Source organism: Cydia strobilella, chromosome Z (assembly GCF_947568885.1).
Source record: "Cydia strobilella chromosome Z, ilCydStro3.1, whole genome shotgun sequence".
Classification (NCBI taxonomy): Eukaryota; Metazoa; Arthropoda; class Insecta; order Lepidoptera; family Tortricidae; genus Cydia; species Cydia strobilella.
In genome coordinates this window covers 27,749,314-27,775,241 of record NC_086068.1, presented here as the reverse complement: position 1 = coordinate 27,775,241, position 25,928 = coordinate 27,749,314, and the positions used below count along the sequence as shown (strand labels likewise).

The 25,928-nt window shown below is 37.5% G+C and overlaps 2 protein-coding genes across 3 annotated transcripts in view; one reads left to right on the top strand and one right to left on the bottom strand.

The window, feature by feature from the left end:
- LOC134754145 (protein furry) overlaps positions 1–25,928 on the top strand; it is a 351,985-nt gene that overhangs the window by 184,095 nt on the left and 141,962 nt on the right. Inside the window, exon 25 of one of the 2 annotated variants that reach the window (XM_063690243.1) lies at positions 23,880–24,002. In XM_063690243.1, coding sequence (XP_063546313.1) covers positions 23,880–24,002 — 123 coding nt within the window. Of the gene's footprint in view, positions 1–23,876; positions 24,003–25,928 lie in introns of both variants that reach the window. The other variant, XM_063690242.1, reaches the window with a different exon arrangement.
- On the bottom strand, positions 12,483–13,508 carry LOC134754394 (thyrotropin-releasing hormone receptor-like). Its single transcript, XM_063690698.1, has one exon. The coding sequence runs from the start codon at positions 13,424–13,426 to the stop codon at positions 12,503–12,505; it is 924 nt and encodes a 307-aa protein (XP_063546768.1). The 5' UTR covers positions 13,427–13,508; the 3' UTR covers positions 12,483–12,502.

Genomic DNA, 25,928 nt, shown 5'->3' with positions numbered 1-25,928 from the left:
TTCCAATAGCCAAAAATTTAAGTTTTGTTTAGGCCCTAAATATTATATTTCTATGAATCATTCTTATCTTGTCCCGTAGGGATATTTTTAATTTAATTATCTAACTAGAGAGTTCCTAGTAAGTGTTGATTATGAAAGACTGATTACCAACATAGATGTAGGTAAAAAGACGTTAATAGTTGACAAAACTAAAATCTGGTCCAGCACCCACACATTTGCAAATACTACACACCGTTATAATGTATAGGTATATGTGCACAACGAACAACAGGGATAACCGAATACAGTTAACACAACTGTGCAAGGGAGACCCCTATATTTTACGTATTGCTCGAGGTGCAATAGAGATAAACTTATAACACATACAGATGTGTAGGCGAGACTTACATACTTCTTAGATTGTCATCTTAAGGTGACATTAAGTTATTTAGATTTTTTTAAAATATCTCGATTTGATATTATCTAATCTTAGTCCGTCTCTCTCACGCAAATATATGAGCGAGCGAGTTGCACTGAGATTAATATCGAATCATTGAGTATCATATTTTAAAGCATGAAATTGACCCTCGTTTTATACTTCTGAAACCCTGGTCAAGTATTCGCCATGTTAAACTAACGTATCGCCGCAAAAAAAACCAGTATAAAGATATGTATAATAATGTTTTTAAATGCTATAACAGTACTTACGAATGGAAAGTGATTCCGTGAGATTTGTTTTTATGTTTCGAGCTGTTAAAACAGTCGAAAAAGGCGCAACACGGCATTTTTTCCTATAATTTTCTAGATGGTTGTGACAATGTTGACACATTGGCGTCACCTGTACGACTAACTCAATATAGGTTCCGGAACCTATATTTGATGGCTCACGATCGTGCGCCTGGTACCATATCTACCTCCCTTTACTTACATCCATGATTACCAAAGATAAAAATAAAAATAACAAAAACTTAAAAAGAATAGCATTTTCTGTTTTATTGGACTTGAAACATTAAGTATCCCGTCATGCCCACCTCTCCCCTACATTTCTTGACGTTGACGCAAAAATTACGTAGTTTAACATTCAGGGTGTTGTTTTATAACACTACAAATTGAGATAACTAATCTAATAGACGACCGGTCTGGCCTACTTACTGCCTGCAAAGCCGATGGTCTTGGGTTCGAATCCGATAAGGGCATTATATTTGTGTGATGAAATAGTAGATTGTGTTACGTTACGTGTACGTTAAGGGAGCAAAATGACATATTTATGGGGAGGGCGTACATTGAATCCTAAACGAAGCGAAGGATTCTATTATATAATCCCGAGAGTAACAAGGGATTCTAAAGTAGAATCCTGATTCAAGTGTGTTACGCCCAAGATGGAAATAATTTTGCTACCATGTAAAACATACTGCTTTTCATATCACCTATGAGGTAATTATGATGTTTAAAAATATTATATAAGCTAAAAAATAATGTGAAAAAAATGCAAAAATAGTGTTCTAGAACAGTAAAGTGTTACTTTGAACCCTCCTAGCAGGGAAGAAAAGTGCCACTTTGATCCCTCCTAGCAGGAAAGAAAAACCCCTTTTTCGAAATGGTGATGTAAAAACATATATTTATTCCTGAGTCATGGTTGTTATCTATGTATTTAAGTATATATTTATCTATATAAGTATGTATGTATATCCTCGCCTAGTACCCATAATACTCCCAATATTTATTATTTATTTATTGATCCGTAGAAAAATAAACGCTTAATTTTATACAGTGATAAATTTAAAAAAATGTAATTAATGATGTTTTTATATTTTCGGGTATTTAAAACATTTATCCGTTAACCAACCGAATATAGTGTACTGCCTTATGGGAATATAGTTCAGATCCGGAAACCGCTACCAAATTTTAGTATGCTGTTGGGCATGGTACTGGGTCTCCAAAAATGCCGGGAGACAGCGGCGCCGGCCATCTACTTCAGCGGAATGACGTCATCAAAATGACTCCCGCCTCGTTGCGAATATTGCATTTTGCACCCAAACTATGCATTGCACATACACGTGTGGGGTATTAAACGAAAGCCAATAAAATATTATATATTTCACTAATACACTATGTACCAAAATATACAATAGTTTAAGAGAAATTTATAAATAAATCAAAATTCATCATCATCATCATCATCATGTCAGCCGATAGACGTCCACTGCTGGACATAGGCCTCCCCCAAGGCTCGCCACTCCGACCGATCCTGTGCCGCTCGCAACCACCGAATTCCCGCGACTTTCACCAGGTCGTCGCTCCAATCAAAATTATGAATAAATATTCAATTATTTGGGTTTTTCAACCAAATCAAAAGTCGGACGTTAAAGCAATGTACTACAAAATTAAAGCTGATGTCTCAAGCCATACACTGATATCAAAATAATCAAAATCAGACCAAAAATGTGAAAATTATGCATCCAAATGTAGGTATTTGCTAGAACAAATGCATGAAAGTTAAAAAAATCGAAATTGGTCATTTTCAGGATAATCCGCATAAGCTTCTAGTATGTTATTAGCAATATAAAAAGGATCATAAAACTGCTGGGAGTCAATCTCTATAGTGCCTGAGTGACAAATAATGGCGTCATATATGTGACCGCTGCCGAAATTTGCAAAATCTAAATTATAACTACCATGAGTCATACATACACGTGTGCTATATCAAACGAAAGGTTATTAAATATATTATGATTCATGAAATAAAACTATGAAAACGGATTATATCGCGTGTATTGGTCAACCAGAGGTCCCACATTAAGATCCCCACAGTCAAGCGCAGGCCTGCCATTCTGCCTTTTGTCAGGGGGGTCACGGACAGGATCAGCCACATCTTGAAGCGTGCTTCTATAAAAACATATTTCAAGCCAATGAAGAAGATGTCACAATTCCTGAGGCCTGTAAAATGCAATACCCCTCTACAGATTGCAGGAGTGTACAGGCTGGACTGTGAGTGTGGCCTATCATATGTCGGGCAGACGAAACGGAGCATTTCCACTCGGGTGAAGGAACACATAGCTGATGTCAAGCACCGTCGACCTAGGTCTGCAGTCTGTGAGCATGTCATGGATAAAGCCAATCACTCAATCAAGTTTGATAAGCTTCTGGTTCTTGCCAAGGAGAAGCGTTACATACCCAGAATGTTGCGCGAGGCCATTGAGATTAAGAAATATCCAAACTTTAATAGGGAAGATGGCTTTTCTCTACCACCAGCTTGGGATCCTGTAGTCCATCTGATAAAGGAGCAAGCGAGACATAGACTGTGAGACCTTAGTGTTGGATGATGTTGGACATTCTGAGTATAATATGTTTTGAAAAGATGTGTCCCGCCGAGTTTGTTGCCGGTCCCATATTGGGATACCCTCCTACAATTTAGGAGTGTAGGGTTGGAGCCGGCGTAGTTTTTATCGCGTATATATACATATATCTTTACTTGAAAATAATTGTAGTGTATAACTAGCCTTATGAACCGATTTTGCATGTACAACCAGCCTAAAAGTTTATAGTCTATGATTGTTCATTATTATAGTATGTGGGTATTTTTGCACTTTGTAGTTTTTCCTCAGTCACCCGTTGACCACGAACGCTGTAAAGGGTTCGAAACGTCGGGATGTGTTATAAATTATACGCGATATAATCCGTTTTCATAGTTTTATTTCATTAGTAACTATCGCGGTAACCGAAGACAATATTATATTATGATTCGTTAATACATTATTTATAAAAACAATGTATATTTTAGGAGCTACAAACAAAGAAAAACCACTTTTTTGAGAAAATTCATGTATATATATTTTAAAGGTCAACTAAAAACGTTATAACAATGTTGCGTCTAATATAAAAGAAACCAGTTATTCAACTATACGTCACAGCTTAAATTTTTAATTTCCGACAAAAACTGTGGAAGTTGTACAAAATAAACTAAAGCGTGCCAACAATTCTACCTTAATGCGCTCATATTATGCAAAGAATAGTCCTAATTATCGGGTATTAAATAAAAGAACATAACATAAAACACATGAAAACGATATTTTGGAGTTGAATTATAATTTATAAATTGAATTTGTTTGATAAATAAGCAAAACAACGGTTTCTTTTCGTACCTAATCTCCTCCTTTGAAAGTCGGTTAAAATTTAAGTTTAGTGCACCTGGGCTACAAAGGTGAATGAATTTGACGCCTCATTTATCAAAATCAGTTAAGTAGTTCTATGTAAACAATACATCACACGTAGACAGCAAATTCTGCCTATTTCTATTGTCTGGGAGACGACACTGACTTCTGTAACAGGTTTTTTACCTAGCTTAGAAGACAGGGACTTCAACACCTATTTTGTACTTGCTTCTGTCAATGTTTTTTTTTTTTTCAAATTCATTTTATAAATTATGATTCCACTCCAAAATGTCGTTTTCATGTATTTTATGTAATGTTCTTTCATTTAATACCCGATAATTAGGACTATTCTTTGCATAATATGAGCGCATTAAGGTAGAATTGTTAGCGCGTTTTAGTTTTTTTTTGTACAGCTTCCACAGTTTTTGTCAGAAATTCAAATTTTTAGTTGTGACGTATAGTTGAATAACTGGTTTCTTTTATATTAGACGCAATATTGTTATAACGTGTTTAGTTGAGCTATAAAATAGATATACACGAACTTTTCTCAAAAACAGTGTTTTTTTTTGTTTGTAGCTCCTAAAATATACATTTTTTTTGTAAATAATGTATTAAAGAATCATAATCTATTTAATAACCTTTCGTTTCATATAGCACACGTGTATGTATGACTCATGGTATAGTTATAATTTAGATTTTGCAAATTTCGGCAGCGGTCACATGTATGACGCCATTATTTGTCACTCAGGCACTATAGAGATTGTCTCCCGGCAGTTTTATGATCCTTTTTATATTGCTAATAACATACTAGAAGCTTATGCGGATTATCCTGAAAATGACCAATTTCGATTTTTTTTAACTCATGCATTTGTTCTAGCAAATACCTACATTTGGATGCATAATTTTCACATTTTTAGTCTGATTTTGATTATTTTGATATCAGTGTATGGCTTGAGACATCAGCTTTAATTTTGTCATACATTGCTTTAACGTCCGACTTTTGGTTTGGTTGAAAAACCCAAATAATCATTTTTTTTTTCATCATTTTGATTTATTTATAAATTTCTCTTAAAATATTGTATATTTTGGTACATAGTGTATTAGTGAAATATATAATATTTTATTGGTTTTCGTTTAATACCCCACACGTGTATGTGCAATGCATAGTTTGGGTGCAAAATGCAATATTCGCAACGAGGCGGGAGTCATTTTGATGACGTCATTCCGCTGAAGTAGATGGCCGGCGCCGCTGTCTCCTGGCAGTTTTGGAGACCCAGTACAATGCCCAACAGCATACTAAAATTTGGTAGCGGTTTCCCGATCTGAACTATCTCTTCGACCGTTTCCCATAAGGCATAGTACCAATAGAAAACTGCCTGGATCTGTTCCTCACCGTTCTGGCTTAATGTTTTCATCTATGCATAAATGAAATAAAAATCGTCCTTGACGTTGAAAATCCTGTCTTTTCACACCCATTTACAAAAAGTATGTAATAATAATAATTTTGTTCATTTTGGTAAATAAAGGATATTGTAATTTGAAATTATTTTATTTATATAAGGTGCTAACAAATTAGCTACAGAAATTTTACGATATGGTACTTTACACTAGAACAATTACCTTTAATAGAAAATAAGAAAATTTCTCATAATTTTTATTTTATTTACCGAACAAAATAAATAAACTAATTCTATCTAAAAATTAATCATCATGTATTTAACTGCTTGTTTGTCTTAAATGTCATTGTCAACGTGTCATTTGATTTATCAACGTGAAGTGGCCGGTTAAGTTATATATTTAAAAGAGGTTTTAGAATCTGTTCAATGAGGTCTCATTTAATTATCTCATTAACAGAGTTTATTTACAAAGCAAATTTGTTTTCCAATTTTCTCAAAATAACATAACAATAACATCATAAAACCTATAATGTATAAAACTTACATATACTTCAGGAGCCGAGTACTATCAACTGTAAAGATATCGGTAGCTAATTTGTTAGCACCTTTATATAGCAAACAAAGAAGTACGAAGCCGTAAGCAGGTATTAAATTCATGCCCAAATTATATTGTGTATATTAATAAATTTGAAATATATGTTATTAATGACATAAAAATATACAAATATAAGCATTAGGTAATAAATCATAAGTCTGCAATAATTAAAATGTCTGTAATCTGTACAATTCCAAAATACGGGTTCCACGGATGTTGCTTACATAATCTCGTATGTCAAGGTGTTTCGGCAGAAAACGCCCTGGCAGACTTATATATTCCTGAAGTGAAGGTTCATATCTACCGACTGGAATTGGTTTCATGCTGGTATCAGATGGGTTAATTTAGGCGTCCCGATGGTCACCTTTGAGAACGTCTGCCAAGCACTTCCGGCAGGAATCATACTGGCAGATTTCGCTTTTCTGTATCTACCAGTAAATTTCTAACTGATGCCATAGCTATTATTTCAATATCAGATGGGTTAAATGACCCCCCCCCCCCCCCTTTTTTTTCGCATCGGAAGTGGCTATCTTTTTTGTACTTTCGGCAAGTTCCGCCGTGGCAGACTATCAAATTCGGACTTAGCATCACTTTTATGGGAAACCATTGTGCACTTCATCGCGGTATCAAGTTGGTTCGAAACTTTACTGCCGGCTCTTCTACCACTATTATTTGTTGGAACTGCAAAAGTAACTTTGTAATAGCATATTTTTATATGGGACTACAAACTTACTTATTCAGTTCCTAAATCTTTAAAACGTGACTGATATTCCAATATTTTTGGGCTTGTAAAGCTAAAAACTACTTATGTTTAAAATTTGAAGCTTGCGGGTTGGCTAGAAGTACGATGAATTATGATGATCGGTGAGTGAGTGAGTGTGTCAGTGACAAAGGTAAGGAACTTTGACGTGCAATAATTCTTAAACTACAAGTTCAAATTGAATGTTCTTGGGAATATATGTAAGCCATATCATGCCCTATATGTCACTGAAAATTATTTATTTATTATTATTCGGAGATCCAACAGCTGTTAACATGTCTATAGGTTTTATAAATATGATACAAAAAGCCAATTACAGGTTCTCATTCTCCCAGTAGCTACATATTAACAAAAACAATTGGTGGTTAGCACTATTGCACGATTCCTACATTTCCACGCCAAAGCTATTAGTAAACTTATAATTCGAAATTAACTAAAGAAGACACACAAAGAAAAAGAAAAAATACAGCACAATTAAATTTTAATAAGGCATGCTCACCTAAAGAACCCCTCCGTCAGGATACGCCGCACAGTTTGGATTATGCAAAGAATAGTCCTAATTATCGTGTACTAAATGAAAGAACATTACATAAAAAACATGAAGACGATATTTTGGAGTGGAATCATAATTTATAAATTGAATTCGAAAAAAAAAAATTGTATGTACCCATAATACTATAAATTTACTCTCGAAATTACCGAGTAGAAGTCCTCTTAAGGGTATAATGTTTGTTTAAACGTTGACGAAACCGAAGTTTAAGTTTATAAAGAAGTTAATATTGTCTTCGGTTACCGCGATAGTTACTCATGAAATAAAACTATGAAAACGGATTATATCACGTATATTGAATTTATAATACATCCCGACGTTTCGAACTCTTTACAGCGTTCGTGGTCAACGGGTGACTGAGGAAAAATTACAAAATGCAAAAATACCCACATACTAAAATAATGAACAATCATAGACTACAAACTTTAAGGCTGGTTGTACATGCAAAATCGGTTCATAAGGCTAGTTATACACTATAATTATTTTTCAAGTAAAGATATATATATATATACGCGATAAAAAACTATGCCGGCTCCAACCCTACACCACGGACCCGAGAAGATTTAATTCCCTCCTAAATTGTAGGAGGGTATCCCAATATGGGACCGGCAACAAACTCGGCGGGACACATCTTTTCAAAACATCAGAATGTCCAGCATCATCCAACACTACGGTCTCACAGTCTATGTCTCGCTTGCTCCTTTATCAGGTGGACTACAGGATCCCAAGCTGGTGGTAGAGAAAAGCCATCTTCCCTATTAAAGTTTGGATATTTCTTAATCTCAATGGCCTCGCGCAGCATTCTGGGTATGTAACGCTTCTCCTTGGCAAGAACCAGAGGCTTATCAAACTTGATTGAGTGATTGGCTTTATCCATGACATGCTCACAGACAGCAGACCTAGGTCGACGGTGCTTGACATCAGCTATGTGTTCCTTCACCCGAGTGGAAATGCTCCGTTTCGTCTGCCCGACATATGATAGGCCACACTCACAGTCCAGCCTGTACACTCCTGCAGTCTGTAGAGGGGTATTGCATTTTACAAAGATGATGATGATGATGATGATGATGATGATGGTGAAGATGTCACAATTCCTGAGGCCTGTAAAATGCAATACCCCTCTACAGACTGCAGGAGTGTACAGGCTGGACTGTGAGTGTGGCCTATCATATGTCGGGCAGACGAAACGGAGCATTTCCACTCGGGTGAAGGAACACATAGCTGATGTCAAGCACCGTCGACCTAGGTCTGCTGTCTGTGAGCATGTCATGGATAAAGCCAATCACTCAATCAAGTTTGATAAGCCTCTGGTTCTTGCCAAGGAGAAGCGTTACATACCCAGAATGCTGCGCGAGGCCATTGAGATTAAGAAATATCCAAACTTTAATAGGGAAGATGGCTTTTCTCTACCACCAGCTTGGGATCCTGTAGTCCACCTGATAAAGGAGCAAGCGAGACATAGACTGTGAGACCGTAGTGTTGGATGATGCTGGACATTCTGATGTTTTGAAAAGATGTGTCCCGCCGAGTTTGTTGCCGGTCCCATATTGGGATACCCTCCTACAATTTAGGAGGGAATTAAATCTTCTCGGGTCCGTGGTGTAGGGTTGGAGCCGGCATAGTTTTTTATCGCGTATATATATATATATCTTTACTTGAAAAATAATTATAGTGTATAACTAGCCTTATGAACCGATTTTGCATGTACAACCAGCCTTAAAGTTTGTAGTCTATGATTGTTCATTATTTTAGTATGTGGGTATTTTTGCATTTTGTAATTTTTCCTCAGTCACCCGTTGACCACGAACGCTGTAAAGAGTTCGAAACGTCGGGATGTATTATAAATTCAATATACGCGATATAATCCGTTTTCATAGTTTTATTTCATTTATAAAGAAGTTTTTATAAAATTTGTTAACATTAAGAAAATTTTATTAGCTTCTCACAAAAATTCGTTTCGTTTCGTTGTTTGTTTTGTTTGTTTGACTTTTTGTGCAAACAATGCAACGTACAAAGTAAATTTTGATTGTGTATGGTTAAACTTTTCTATCTTGATTATTCGAACAAAGGTAAACATTTAAAATGACTAAAACTATTACAGTATTATACTAGTTTATGTAAAGTTTCTTCATTCTGTTATTGTGTTCTGTTTTGAATTCTGTATTCTGGTAACTACTTCTCACACTGAATTTCACTCGCAAAGTTTGATCCTCCGTTATCGTTTTAATAAGGAAGGAAGGAAAGTGTAATGACTGCCAACCCTTTGACACATTAGATAAAATGGAAAGTTCCACTTTTATAACCAACTGGCTAACTTTCTGCTCCTTGTTATGTGTATAACTTTAATTACAGATATTTATCGACATCGTTCGATATTTACCATTTGCTTTTCGGTGAAGGAAAACATCGTGAGGAAACCGGACTATAATCCTATTAAGGCCTAGTTTCCCCACTGGGTTGGAAGGTCTGATGGCAGTCGCTTTCGTAAAAACTAGTGCCTACGTCAGTTCTTGGGATTAGTTGTTAGCAGTTCGTGGCAAAATGCCGGGATAACGCGAGGAAGAAGAGAACTTTAATTACAGATATTTACACAACCCTACATAAGGAACAAGGATGATAAGGTGTTATCTGCAAAACAATTATTTAAACTTAAGGTGCCGTGGGTTTGAAACCAGCAGAGTTTTTGAAAAACCGTGGCGCTTTTAGAGCATGCTTGTCAAAATAATGAATAGCATCTTGAGGTCATCTCTAATAACTTCATCGATTCGAAACCTGATTAAGAGCCCATTAACGTGCTTGAGCGCCACTGCTAAATAATTGTGATTATTTAAATTTAACGATACATATTTAAAAAGGGGTCGCTGCGTACTGTATTTTGTATTCAACCTTTGAATTCATCAAACTAGTTTTTATGTTTGCTGGATTCGTCGATTTATGAACTCAAAACAAAAACGGCCGTTTTAACTTCGGACGCATAGATTGACGAATGCCAGCAACGTAAAAACTGATAATGTATTCAAAAGGTACTTAAATTTAAATACAGTACGTAGCAACCCCCTTTTTTAAATATCTATCTTTAAATTTAAATAATCACAATTATTTAGCATGCCGCTAATGAGCACGTTGATGGGCTCTTAACTTTCGCTCGATAGAAAAAAAACACGATCATAGTAAAAACGCACCATTAAAAATTTGTAACTATTTTTCCACAAAAGCTATTAACATGGAAATTGCGTCTAAAATGCGTAATATTATTTATGAACGAACTCATTGACTACTTATTTGTGTCAAAAATAATTAAACATCCGCGAACGTCCCACGGTCGTCCGCTCAGTGCTCAGCGAGCTGCGTTCGGAGGACTTGAACTCACTGCACTTTAAATGTTTCCGTTTTTCACGCACTGTTCGTACTAATCATTTAAAGGTATTGATCGCTTCTTTGATGTGGTAAATTGCGTAGATACTTCTAAAATTTGAGTATTGTCATTTTCTTGCCATTTATTACATTGCTCGTGCCTATAAAAAGTATTCGGTAATATTTAATAAGTATCAGGTGCCACAACCAGGATCCCAAACGTGTTGGAACAAAACTATTAGGTATGCAGGGCAATATCATACCCCGTATAAAATATGTGTATCTTTGAAGTTTGAAGGTACCTTTTTTCAGTTTTTTGCTCATACGAGGGCCGTTTGATAAGTTTTTTTTTTAATGTCAAAAAATTTTTTTTATACAAATTACATTTATTTCTCAACATAATCTTCAAGGCCCCAACTTATTATCCCCTCCAAAAATACGATTTGTCGAGGTCTGCAAAATAACCGTTCACGCCTGCGATACAATCCTCATTTAAAAATATCTTGAAGATATGGGCATCGGCAAACGTTTAAGAATAGTTAAGCTCACAGTCTCCGAAAATAAAAAAGAATACTTTAAAAATGTGGGTACGTCAACTACGACATTAGGTCAAACCTGCAAAAAAAAAACAACAGTGGGACAAAAAACAAAATAATGGGATTTATGGGTGACGAATCATAATTGTCAACTTAAAATGGAATTTCGTGGCAAGATAACTACTATTTTGAGAACACCAAGTTCAATGTCAGGTCTTTGCGCAGCTAACGGCAAGAGACCTGATGGCTGCACTCTCGTGCCCTGGAGCTTGGGTCGCCCTTTGGCGTGGGACACCACCTGCGTGGATACGCTGGCTCTGTCCTACGTGGAAGGGTCGGCTCGGAAGTCTGCGACTGCCTCGGACCAGGCCCAGACTGTCAAGCGCCGCAAATACGCGTCCTTGACTAATGAGTATGAGTTTTGGCGCTTGCAATGGAAACGATGGGCCCGTGGTCGTCTGACACCAAGGATTTTGTCAAAGAAGTGTCGGTTAGGCTGATAGGCATCTCAGGTGATCATAGGGCTGGCGCTTTCTTTGCCCAGAGGCTAAGCCTGGCGGTGCAGAGGGGCAACGCTGCTAGCATTCTTGCGACCATGCCGGAAGGGGGTGATTAGGGGGAAGTCTTTTATATTTAGTTTTTAGTTTTAGTTTTAAGTTATATTTTGTATTAGCATAAGTTTAATTTACAATAATTAATGTAATTTCTATTTGTTATAATAAATGGATCAAATTTATCATTTTAACACCAATGGTATAATATAACCTACGAGAATGTGAAACATTCGAGCATACGAAGTTTCCTAAAAAAAATTCCTATGGAATATAAAATGGGAACTAAAAAACATGCTAACAATTGTGTTGTCGGCAGCGATGGCCTTAAAGCACCACCTTAGTAGCTGCCGTTAAAAGTCTTGCATTGGATGAAACTTTTTCATTCCGCATACGTTACCTATATAAAATCATCCGGAAATGTCAAGCCCTGTACTTGAACAAAAATTTATTTTTCGGCAGAATAAACAGAGGTTTACTGGTTATACAAGTGTTATTTTTCTCTAACAGACGCATTTAACTGATATGTTCTAACACCTGTAATTAAGTAACAATCGCTTTGCCAACAACATATAATCTTTGCATTGCGCGTTGCCGTGTAAGAAAAGCACTTGAACTTAAAATGCTAATTATTTCAAAAACCAATGTTTGAAAATGCTTACCATGTTGTATGCATAAGCTACAACGCGCATGGTGTAGGCAGGCATGTTAAGTACGACGAAAACTGAAGAGACAATGAGCAACATCCTTGTGACTCGTTGCTGGGAACGCGGGCATTGCTGCAGCCGCGAAGGTCGCGTGCGCTGGCCCGCCGCGGGCCCTGGCTGTTCCGTTTTCATGAGGTGGTGTCGAGTGCGCTCTAGCCGGTACACTCCGACCATTATCCAAACATTCAAAACTATTATCACTCCGAGCGGCACCGTGAACGATACAGCTGTATCCAACAAATTAAATCTGGCTGCATGAACAAGGTATTGTACGTCTATACTGCAGTCGTTGTTAACCGGCGCTGCGAATCTGAGAACAGGTACGTTCAGGAGCAGCGCCGATGCAACTATTGTGCTGATGATGTGGCGAGCTCGCGCCACGGTGCAGATGGCATTGCGGCGCAGTGGGTACAGCACCGCCACGAACCGCTCCACTGTGAATGCTACCACCAGCCATGCGCTCAGGTCACATGTTACATAAGAAAAGTAAATAAATATCTGGCAGAAGCCTTGCGTGTAAAACAGACCGGTAAGTTTAACGGCACCGAGCCATGGCATCATTAGCTGGAATAAGAATACCGTATCCGAGATAGCCAAGGCTGACAAATATTGGCTTGTGGACTGCAATCTCAACTTACTACTGTAGAAAACATATACTGAAACCAAATTTCCGATTGTCCCTAAAGATACTAGTAAGGGTGTGTAGTAAACATTCAAGGCGGATGCAACTTGATGCGCGATGAAATCAAAGAATGTTTCATTTACGTAGGTGGAATAATTAGAATCCGCGGGAGTAGAGTAGTTGAACAAATCGGCGCCCTCGAACCGCGGCGAGAGGTCGGACATGGCGCGGCGTGCTCGCGCCGCGCCTCTCTGGCGGCGACTGTCGCGGCGTGTTCAGTCAGTGGCCGCCGCTGTCTTACATTTCCATTCGTATATTTCGCATCCCACCGCTTTTACGCTTTAACCGAAAAAGAACTAAGCCTATTAAAAAATAATCGACTACTAAAGTAACATTACAACTTTCCTCAAAAATATAGTTTTTATCACACACGCAGGTTTAGCGGGAGTAAAATCAACAAAATTCCTACGGATCTAATGGTTTTTTTATCATGTCACTAAGTCATATGAAACAAGAAGGTTATAAGTTAAATATTTATTTTAATAAAAAGTTTATATGAATGATTTAAGTAATAGCAGCGTTTTACCTGAAATAAAACGCATATTAAAATACTTACCTCACTGGAAGCTTTATAATTGAGAGAGCATATCTGTTTCCGTCGAATTATCACCAGTCTAGTGCTTTATTTGACTCTTGTTTCCGGCAACAGTGGCGACACCTGGCGGACCGCGCCATTTTTACACCAGGTAAAAGATGTCCGGTGAACTGTTTGTCATTGGCTCAATTTCACCAGGCAGAAATTAAATGAAAGCTTCCAGTGAGGTAAGTATTTTAATATGCGTTTTATTTCAGGTAAAACGCTGCTATTAAATTACTTTACCGTCACTGGAAGCTTTATAATTGAGACCTTTTTGTTATCGCCTGGTGTCGCCCCTTATTAGATTAATTCTAATGTATTATAGCGCCAATGTGATTGATTAGTATCTGAATTTATGATGACTGAAATATATGATACTGAAATATCGATTTCAATTATTTTATTCTTCGAACAGATAATTTTACACTTAGTAGTTCAAATGTAATGATTTATAGTTATTCCTTATTATAATTTATTTATGTACTTATTTTAATTGTATAATCTTGCCTGAACGATCAGGTACAATGATTGCAACCAGGCACAGTGCCTGAGAAATCAAATTGACTTTACTATTACTATATTATATAAATCAATGATCGTAATACCTATACAGAATTAAACAATTGTGTGAAATTTGTAGAAGAAATACTTGTTCTTGCTACCTGTCTCCTGCAAAATCGCTGGAAATGTGTTAGCTGATTGCCAGTTTCCACGAGCCATAATGTCATCAAGGGAATGATTTTCCCACCAACTTTTTTGAAGCTGCAGCTGATCTAATACTACCTTGGGCAGCTGCTATGTTCGCTTCTTTAAACAAAGTTTTTATCTAATTAGCAATGATCGTCCGTGAGGCTGGCTGCGGCCGATTCTTGACACTTGTCATGAACAAATTAAATGATTTATTTAGCAGCATTACGTCTGTCATTTACAAGTGATATGGTTCTTTCTATCCAAAAAAGGGAGATTTAGCATACTGTTACTCGTATTTGCTAATAGTTTCCAACCTGACTGCCTGTAATTACTAGTCTATTTTTGAGCCAAACTGTGGCCAAAAAATGATACATTTATCTGATCTTATACCGTTGTCATGGTCAATCGTAAGCAAGGTTAAATTATGTATGCGCCTACCAGAGCAAAGAAGTAGTAAAGTGGCAGTATGACGCATTATTTGGAAAGCATTGTTAAAGAATTATCAGTTAATCAACATCCCAAAATGGGGGTTTAGTCGTTTTAGGACACGTTAAGGAAATCGACTTAAGAATATGTTTTATCAGAACATGTGAACTCAAACAACTTGATGTTTCAGTGTTACACAATGTAGAAACGACTGACTTGTGTAAAAGTATGGTATTATACTGATAATTTATTTATTTGATGTAAATCCGATAAAAATTGTGCTAGTTTATATATATATTTGTACATGCCAAAGAAATCCAACGTTGCCAAGCTCAAGCTTTTTTGTAAGTTCTTAAAGTCATTTTTCTGCAAGAATTGTTAAGCAATGATAATTGATCTGAGCTCCATGACTAGCGCCTCAGAGTATACTTATACGGAGTATACTTCCAAACCTCGAGAATCATTTCCTCGACTTAGGGAGGTGGTAACCCTGTCGACGTGTCGATGAGATTGAGATTCTTCCGCAGGTGTCTCAGAGTAAGCGGCCTTGCTAGCGCTCGGGCTTTGAGATCTGCCCGCCAGAACATTTTTTCCCTAGCAAGGCATCATTACCAGAAATATCCCGGTCGATTGGTTCAAGTGACTATGGGCATCAGAAAAGGTGGTGGGAATACCCACGCGAGTGGATAGTTCCACGGAATATTGAATGCGTGGTACATCGCTTGAGGGTCTTTCAGGTCTCGGGATACATAATATTGTGTACCATGTGGGCTGTTGCCGAGGCGAATAGATCCACCACCGGTATTTCCCACTTCGCAAAAACTGTATCCACGCAAGCCGGTAGTAAATGCCATTCCGGCGGTAGGTGACGACGCGATAATTGATCGGCTTGACAATTGTACTTCCCGGGTAGATAATGTATGCAAAAGTGTATTTGATTTTGATCTAGAAGATCTAAAGTCCGATGGGTTATGTTTACCAGGGCTAACGATTTCGATCCCCCTTCTTTCATTAGACGGGTTACGGCCGTCCTGTTGTCGCATTGTATAGGCATCAAACTGTGATGCAACAGGTGAGCGTAACCTTGAAGAACATGAAGGATAGCTAACATTTCTTTCTGATTGCAATGAAGGTTCCGAAGCTCCCGAAAGAGCTAGGTCGTTCAACTGCGACCCGGACATCGGTTTTAGAAAATTGGTGGGGAGGGTGATGTAGAGTTGTTGACGCCTGTCAACTTTATACCCACCAATTTAATCGCTCGACACACTTTGCGGTATTAGGAACGATGTGTTCGATGGGTCTGGCAGGGTGAAATTTACTTACCATCGATACTTATGAGGGTTCGAATAAAGATTTTGACATGATCTAGTAGTATGGAATTTTGATGGACAATCAGAAAATCGTCTAGGTAAACTACAATTCTGACATTCCATTGTTGCCGCAAGGTCTGCGCTACCCAATTTGTCAGTATTGACAACGTTTTTGTCAATTTTGTCAGTATAGAAAATACACTTGGCGTACGTGCGTGAAACGTGAGACTTGTACGTGGAAGTATATTATGATTATTATGGCATATACCTGCACACCCCGTCATTTGGTTGAGGAAGTCGGGTATCCGATGCATGTTTATGTGGTGAAACGGTTCGACCAGTATATAAACCGTTTAGCGCTTTCAAGTTGAAAATTGGTCGAGCTGATCCGTCCGATAAAAGGAAAAGAGGAGAAATGAAGCTTGGTGACGGTTAGTGCTACACTTAGAATGCCTTGAGCCTTCATTTTGGGCACGGAGCATCATTGACATCATTAACTATATATTGACGATCGGTCTGCAGTGGGTAGTGACCCTGCCTATGAAGCCGATGGTCCCGGGTTCGAATCCCGGCAAGGGTATTTATTTGTATGATGAACACAGATATTTGTTCCTGAGAATCCTGAATCATGGGTGTTTTCTATGTATATAAGTATGTATATTTCTATATATGTATATATATCGTCGCCTAGTACTTATAGTACAAGCTTTGCTTAGTTTGGTGCTAGGTCAATCTGTGTAAGATTGTCCCCAAATATTTATTTATTTATATAATTCACCACTAACCTCTGACAGGATTGACTCGTTATCAGGGAAAGCAAGTTTTGAGGCAACGTTTGTTTTTAAAACAATTATTATCTTGGCAACGAGTGTTGACATTGCCAACTGCAATATGCTTGCGAAGCTCACCCATTCACTGATCACTATCCATTTCTTAAAATAGCAATGCAAATAAATAAATATTAATTCTAGTGCACAATTGAAGAAATTTTCTTTTGACACAGGAGTGTGATGAAAGGGGCCTGATTTTAAATTGGGATACACCAGAAGTGGTTATGCAAGGAATGGTATGCGATACCCTCGTATTAACTTTAATGCAATAGCAAATGAGACACTGGGAGCACCAGAAATACTGGTGCTCCCATTTTCTTCCACTGTATGAGGAAGTGCGCTACCGGCCTACTTGAAACGGTTCCGAGTCATGGTTTCTGCCGTTTCTGGTTGCCTTTGTAACCTCTACTGGAATTTCCTCATCCTCTAGTACTTACCTCCACGACCGGGCCGCGAGCCTCAATTTTGAAACTACGCTCTTCCACTTGTGTGGTAAGCAAGGTGGTTTTTTGAAGGTTGACCCAAGGGTAATTTGGTTGTTGACAATTTTGCCAATGACATACACCCCGCGAGGGTGCGTCGGTACAGGTTTGCATATGCGTATTTTGCGAGGAAAAGTACCCTGAGCTCGCATTGCACTGAATTCCACGCGATGGAATTGTAGGTTTTTGTATGCCTTGCCCCCGCGAGGGGCGGCTGTTAGGCTGATTTGCCTTGGTAATATCATTATGTTTAAGAGGCCAAACATGTTTCAAACTCCTCCTGCCTTTTCAAGAGGTGATGTAAAAGAATCAGCATCAAAAATGTTAGTTGTGCAAGAGGGGATTTTGTTTACTAATGCCTTGACAAGTGGCTTTTTAATTTGGCTTGTAATGGCCTCTCTGCGTATTTCAATAGCTTCGGCGCGGTAACCACAAACTAATTGCAGAAGATCAGAGGAAATCTTTTGTAAATCGAGCTCATCAACTAGTATTTAATTCATAAGAAAAATTTCATACTTTTAGCCCACGATAAAAGACTACGAAATCTATCTTGAATCGCCTGTTTTTGTTTCAAAATGGAGTAGGTAATAGCTGCATATGATTCTATCAGCATAAGCTAGACGGCGTAAAGTATCATACATGTTTACCTCTTCGTTTGTTTCCAGGTCTATGAAACCTGGAGTATGATTGTAAAATTTTTGTATATCAGAGTATCTACCCTCATACCATGCTGCGCTTCCCAAGCGTTGAACGTCAAGAAGCATTTTAAATAAAATACTGGAGTCTTGGGACCGAAGGTTCCTTTAATTTCGTTTCAATATCAAAGTGAACGGCAAATTTAAATTTGCGTCTTGACTCACAGCGTTCGTCAAAAATGCAAGCGATTGTAAATTTTTTCACAAAAAGTATAATCGGATAGAAAGATCTGCAAATAAAACACTATAGAAAACTGGTTAATTATTTGGCACAATAATTTAAAATGTAGGTAGTGGTCCGAACAGAAAAACTGTTAAAATATATGACCACATTCATTTTACTAATATTAGAAATCAAGGTACTTACGTGACGTGGTCACTTTTTACACTTAAATTCACTTTAATTAATATAACGTATTGATTTAAGGAATCACACGTAACAATTTCATTTCATTTTTTTTTTTAATTAAATTGTAATGGCCGCAGGGTCAGTGAGCCTGACTCGCTGCGGACTTGTTGTTTCGACGGGAAACTGAATGCCAATGACAAACAGTTCACCGGACATCTTTTACCTGGTGTAAAAATGGCGCGGTCCGCCAGGTGTCGCCACTGTTGCCGGAAACAAGTCAAATAAAGCACTAGACTGGTGATAATTCGACGGAAACAGATATGCTCTCTCAATTATAAAGCTTCCAGTGACGGTAAAGTAATTTAATAGCTGATTAAATATATTTTACGGGTTTTCAGAAAAAAGTGTAGGTACCCAATTAGCGTGAGTTGTTAGGAAAAGTTAATCACTGTCAGTTTTGTGACGATAATTAGGCTTGGTTCTGGTATGTATTTCATAAACTATAAGCAATATGTAAATAAAATTATTTTTAAGAAAAAAAAACCGACTTCAATGGGGAAAGTTACTGCCTTGGGTGAGACTTGAACTCACGGCCTCTGGATCGATACTCCAGCGCTCTGCCAACTGAGCCACCAAGACCTCATCCATAGTCAGCAAATCTTCCCACAATGGGGAATGCCGTTGAAAGGTTACTTATTGTTGATGGTGCACTCCAGACAATGAAATGAAAAAGTTGGGCAAAAGATGCTGTCTTAATGTTCTATTTCGAAAACCATTTCGAGATATGAGGTTTTTAAACAGTTTCCGACATTTGCTGCGATATAATAATCAAGGATTGAAGATATTTCAACAAATATACTGATGACCTTAGATTGACCTTCTCGTGAGGCTGAATATAATAAAGTAATCGTATAATAAAAGTTATCGAACCATAATAAATCCGTCACTCACGTAATGTCAAAGTTGTCATTGTCATCAATTATCATAATTAAAAACTTCAGTTAAACCGCTAGTTTCTTAAGATGTGATTTATAATTTTAATACCTAAACAGTAGATTTTGATTGCTTAACATATCAAAAACCTTGTTTCCACTTGTGGGAATGATTCACAAAATTTAGAGTCCGCGAAGACCTACGTGAAAGACGGTGTTGTCGTGAAGTAAATGTGGAATAGAATACTTCAAGTGTTACACACAATATTGCTGTGAGGATCACGTCGAGTAAGTATAAAATTAATATTATTTTACTATGAATATTTAAAAGTCCATTTTGGTGGTCGGGTCACTATTACCTATTTATTTTCTGTGATGATGTGGCCAGAATATCTAAAGACAAACCGTTTAACACAGCCTATCCCCTACTAGCTCCGTTTTACTGCTTTGAAGTTAAATTCAACAAACAGACATACATATATGTAACTTATAACCATCTTGTAAGCAATAAATAATATATATACAAGAATACATGGATGAATACATTATTCATACTCAAAATACAACATGAAACTGAAAAGATAATTTCTAATTTCCAGGTACCTACAAGTTGCAGTTCAAGGTTCAAGCTGCTGATATCACGATCATGGCGGACAAAACTAAAGTTAATAAAGAGTTGTGAAAAATAAAACGTCTTATTTTTTACTTTTTTTATTAATTTAGGAAAAACCTGTTTCCCAAAAAAGTGTATACATTATATGTTCAAAATGTTCTGCACGTGAGGTTGACAATGAGGGCTTTGTTTAGTAGCATTCAGTTGATGTAGGTTCTACTCTTGTTGAACCAGAAAATAATTGTATAGTTTGTTATTAAATCTATGCCCAAGCCCAGGCACTATTCTTGTTACAACTTTACATTCTCCGCCTTCTCTAGAAATTTGTACATTATATACATCCAATAAAACTAAGTTATATAACTTAAGGCAGATTTGTGGAATCAGCTTTCACAAACTTAGCGTATTTTGAGATTATTGATTTAGGGATTCAAATAATACGACGATATTATTTGTAGAAACGCGTTATACTAACATTAATGACATTAATGACAGATGACAATTACAATCAATTGATAACATAGAAGGTAGGATCCTGTAGATTCATGATTGACAATGACAACTACATATTTTTTAATGCTTGTTGTTGCTTGTGCTTTATCAATAGCCACGACATGTAATTTACGAGGTCGTATCTCATATTTTCAATAAATTATAAATATTCAACAGAGCCATGAATTACTAAATTATTCAAATTGGTATCCTAAATGAACCTATATTTTCAGAAAATAAAATAAAGATTAGGGGGTTAAAAAAATGAATGCTAATTGAGAACCTCCTCCTTTAGAAATCTTGAAGTTGGTTAAATAAAGGCAAAATGATGTTTACCTACCATAAAGATTTCATGAATAAAGATGTCACAAAACTGACAGTGATTAACTTTTTAACCGACTTCAAGATTTTAAAGGTTTTTTTTTAAATGTTTGTTACTCCATAACTCCGTCATTTCTGGACCGATTTTAAAAATTCTTTTTTTGATTGTAAGTATATACATACAGATTGGTCCCGTTTTTGTCAAAAAGCAGTTCTGATGATGGGATCCATGAGGAATCGAGGGAACTCTTCAAATGTTAAAGGCATACATATAGTGATTTTAGTATTTTAATCAACAAATCAAGCACTTACATTTAAAAAAGTGACATTTGATGAAGTGGAACTGCTGATGATGATCAGAACGGAACTCTTCAATGACGCATAGTTCACGTTTGGCGATTTGTCCTCTTCGGTATGTTTGTTAAGCAAGTTAGGTTTTCAACAAACATATTTGTCAAGCTCGAGTTCTGATGATGGGATTCATGAGGAATCGAGAGAACTCCTCAAATGTGAAAGGCATACATAGAGTGATTTTTGTATTTTAATCAACAAATCCAGCGTTTCCATTTAAAAAAGTGACATTTGATGAAGTGGAACTGCTGATGATGATCAGAATGGAACTCTTTAATGACGCATAGTTTACGTTTGGCGATTTGTCCTCTTCTTTATGTTTGTTAAGCAACTTAAGTTTTAAGACATATTTTTGTCGAGTTCGAGTTCTGATGATGAGACCCACGAGGAACCGAGGGAACTCCTCAAATGTGAAAGGCATACATATAGTGATTTTTGTATTTTCATCAACAAATCCAGCATTTACATTTAAAAAAAGTGACATTTGATGAAGTGGAACTGCTGATGATGATCAGAATGGAACTCTTCAATGACACATAGTTCACGTTTGGCGATTTGTTCTCTTCCTTATGGACCCAGACCCAAACTTGGACCCGGACTCGGACCCGGACCCGGGTCTGGACATGGACCCCAACTCGAACCCGGACCCGGACCAAACTCTGACCCAAACTTGGACCCGGACAGCCGGACACGGACCCGGACTCGTATCCGGACCCAGACTCGGACCCGGAAATGCTACTAGAAAAGTGGGTTAGGTGGGTGGGTGGGTTTTGAATTGCGATTCTCACAGAACAGAACTGCTATCAGAAAAGTAGGTTAGGTTAGGTTAGAGCTGTGACACTTACAGAAACGAAATGCTATCAGAAAAGTAGGTTAGGTTAGGTTAGAACTGCGACCCTTACAAAAACGAAATGCTACAAGAAAAGTGGGTGGTTTTACCTCCTTTTCTACATAATTAGGAAAAAGATGCTGTCTTTTTCATTTCATTGTCTGGAAGCTAAGAGTAGTGCACCATCAACAATAAGTGAACTTTCAGCGGCATCCCCCATTGAAGTCGGTTTTTTTTTCTTAAAAATTATCTTAACTACTAACGCAAATTGGCTATATGGCACTATTTTCTAGAAACTCCCTTACACAATTTAAATCGTGGCTATATGCCGAATGGATGACGGACATTGTGTGTAATGGCCTAATGGCTCTTCTACACGATGGGCTATCATACTGGCCCACTAAGATGAGCCAGCGTGTAGAGAGAGTAGTGGTGTCGATGGCTTATGGCGCGGCGGGATGGCGATGGGATGTCCACGGTGTCGGTTTTTCGCCCGCACATCAAAGGTAGTGAGCCAGCGATGGTGCGTACGCATCTACACTTGGCCCATTCCATGGTGGGTGCGCTTAACCATTGCATGGCTATCTGGCTGGTCCAGCGCTGGGCCATAGTGTAGAGGAGCCATAATGTGTAATACACTGTTAGGGCTTTCATACGGATCAAGAACCTTCATGCTATTTTCGTTACATTGCGGTTACTTTATACTATCTCGGTCTCGCGCGATCTCGACCGAATTTTCGATATACGATCTTGTTGGCAGGAAATCTCGATTTATGCAATCTTGTTCGAGATGTCGATTATTATTTTAAAGATCTCAAACGAGATTTTTAAGATTACGCGTATGAAATACTTTGTTTTGAGTAATAATTTTTGAGCTTAGATTAATGTTATTCAGGTAGTGCTACTGCGTGTGGCCGGTTAAAACTGACGTTAAAAGCGATGTGGCGCGGTAAATCGACTGAATTCATTGTACTTTATAGTTAGCAATGTATCGAATATTAGGTACATGCAAGTTCTCGCACCGTGTAAATGGCGCTCAGTTTACGGTAGTACCATAACCAACTACCTACCGCACTCTTTTAGAACGATATTCATTTGGTTTTCCTCACCATACCATAAATACATATTTCACCGAATCGATTATAACGAGTACTTCGTATACACAAATGTTCTTTCGAAACGCTTTTATTCCGAATTACTTCTAATCAATTTTCTCCATCAATTTGTGACAGTCCACGTCGAATGGTACCTCATGGCGGTCGGCGCTTACCCCATTATTAGCGGCGCCCCAATACTAATGCGGAATATAAGTACGCTACGTAAGCGCCGACCGCCATAAGGTACCTTTCGACGTGGACTATCACATTTAGCCTAGATATACACGGTGGCTAAAAAATAAGCGCATTCCCGTTGCCACGGAGCGTTTGGGATTATACTGTGCAACTTTTACTATGGGACCAAAAAATTTGGCTGGTTCATACATTGTGGCTGGTCCAGTTTCTATGAGAGGGTAATTTTTTTTCGCGATTTTGTGGTTAGTCCCATAGTAAAAGTTGCTCTGTATAATCCCAAAACCTCCCGGGAATTTATTATTTAGCCACCCTGTATATAAAGTCGTTATAATCTTTGACATTACATTCAAAGCAAACTCTTCAAGATGTCATATATTTAAGCGTAACAATTGGACGAATTAGTAAATACTTACATGCTTTGCCAGCAGGATCGGAGAAGGGGCGAGGGACCCTGGACGCGCTTCTGTGCACCACCTATTGCCGCTCCCAGTTGTACCTCTCACGGCAGCTGGCACAGTTGCACCCCGAGCTCACCATGCCTATGTTCTCAGGTAATGCTTTTTACTTTTCCAACTTTTTAAAAATTATTTCTGACCGTAATCCATACGTCCACACCAAAGAGTTTGGATGTCCAAAAACTTTATATATTTTTTATTTCGCCATTACAAGTTTATTACGTCAAAAAATATTACACGATATAAATTAAATATTTATTTTTTATTATATAAATAAAATGTTATGTTTGTTAAAGGACTGTCATTTCAGACATAGACAGAGAGAATCATACTATCTTTGTCTTACACTAGTACATACAGTTAGTAGTAGTAGTAGTAGTAGGTAGTAGTCAGCTGCAGAGAAAAGGTACCCCTACCCCACGTCCATACTAATTTACAGAACTTTGTATGCAGGGGGGGTGCCTTTTCTCTGCAGCTGACTGTACTAGCGCCCAATAGAAAAGGATGAGTATAGTTCTTTTTTGGTCTTATTTACTGACAATTTGGTTTGACCAACTGTAATACGATATTTCACTAAATCATTTTTTTTTAATTATTGGCGGAATGAAACTATCATTGCCAAGTTGGCTATCGTTAACGGATATTATATGTGCCATTTTCAACTAAAAGGATACTTATTGTCGGTTGTCTATAAGACGGTATTTCCATATAGCTTCAATTAAGAATCAACCTTATCGACAACCGACAATGTGGTACCTTTTGGTTGAAAACGTCACAAATGAGAAATAAAAAAGTAAAACCGGCGCCCGCTATTTTCAGTATATTCACTTAAAATTTAGTTGTATCAAAATAATTCAACTTAAATTGCAACTATGAGTGTTTTTGTATGAAATGAGTTTCTGTGATTAATGCAATGTAAGTCATCGCTGAACGTAGTGTTTAGTGCGGAATTAACAATATCATTCAAGTTCAAGGGAAAATCGTTACTGTAAGGTCTGCCAGTGTAACGCAGCGTACTACGTAGGCGAACAACACGCGAACGCGAAGCGGCGCGGCGCGGTGCGGGGTGAATAAATCTTTGATACCTATAGAAGTGTCCTACGTGGGCGATCTCGTTGCGACGCTTCGCTTCGCGTTCGCGAGTGTTCGCCTACGTAAGACGCAGCGTAATACTCACGTAACCAATATTTGTGACAGACGCACAGACAGACAGACAGCGGAGTCTTACTAACTCCACGCAGACGAAGTCGAAGTCGCGGGTAAAAGCTAGTAATAAATAATATAGTTTTTCATAGTCGTAAGTGCCATAGACGTTATTGGTGCTTGTCCTTTATGCAAATTTCTGTGCATTTGATTTTTTTTATTTCTTTTCCTTATAGATTACAGTAAAACCTATAAAAATCAAATGTGTGTCGACTAATCTTTTATTTTATTTTTCTTTATTGGGGAAAAAAACAGATCAAATCTAATCCGGTATTTTACATGCGCCACGCCTCTAACCGCGTCGTATTCGGGTCAAAAAATCAAATGGATTGTTTAGTCATACTTGTTATGAACAAAATGCTGCACTTCATGATAAAAGCAAGCAGCTTTGCACAGTTCTAGTAGGGACCAAACTGAGTGATTTGACCCGCAGCAGCGTAAGTTTCACCCCTTAGGAACAGAGATGGCGCCACTTCTTTAAAAAATATTTCAAAAAATTCTACAAGCTAAACCAATGAACCGATTTAAATGTTTAATATCTCAAATGAAAGCTCATTATATACATTACTTTTAAAAAAATACTCAAAAAATATATACTGATTACTTTCGACAAAAGGCACCCCCTTTTCTCTGCAGCTGACTGTACTAGCGCCCAATAGAAAAGGATGAGTATAGTTCTTTTTTGGTCTTATTTACTGACAATTTGGTTTGACCAACTGTAATACGATATTTCACTAAATCATTTTTTTTTAATTATTGGCGGAATGAAACTATCATTGCCAAGTTGGCTATCGTTAACGGATATTATATGTGCCATTT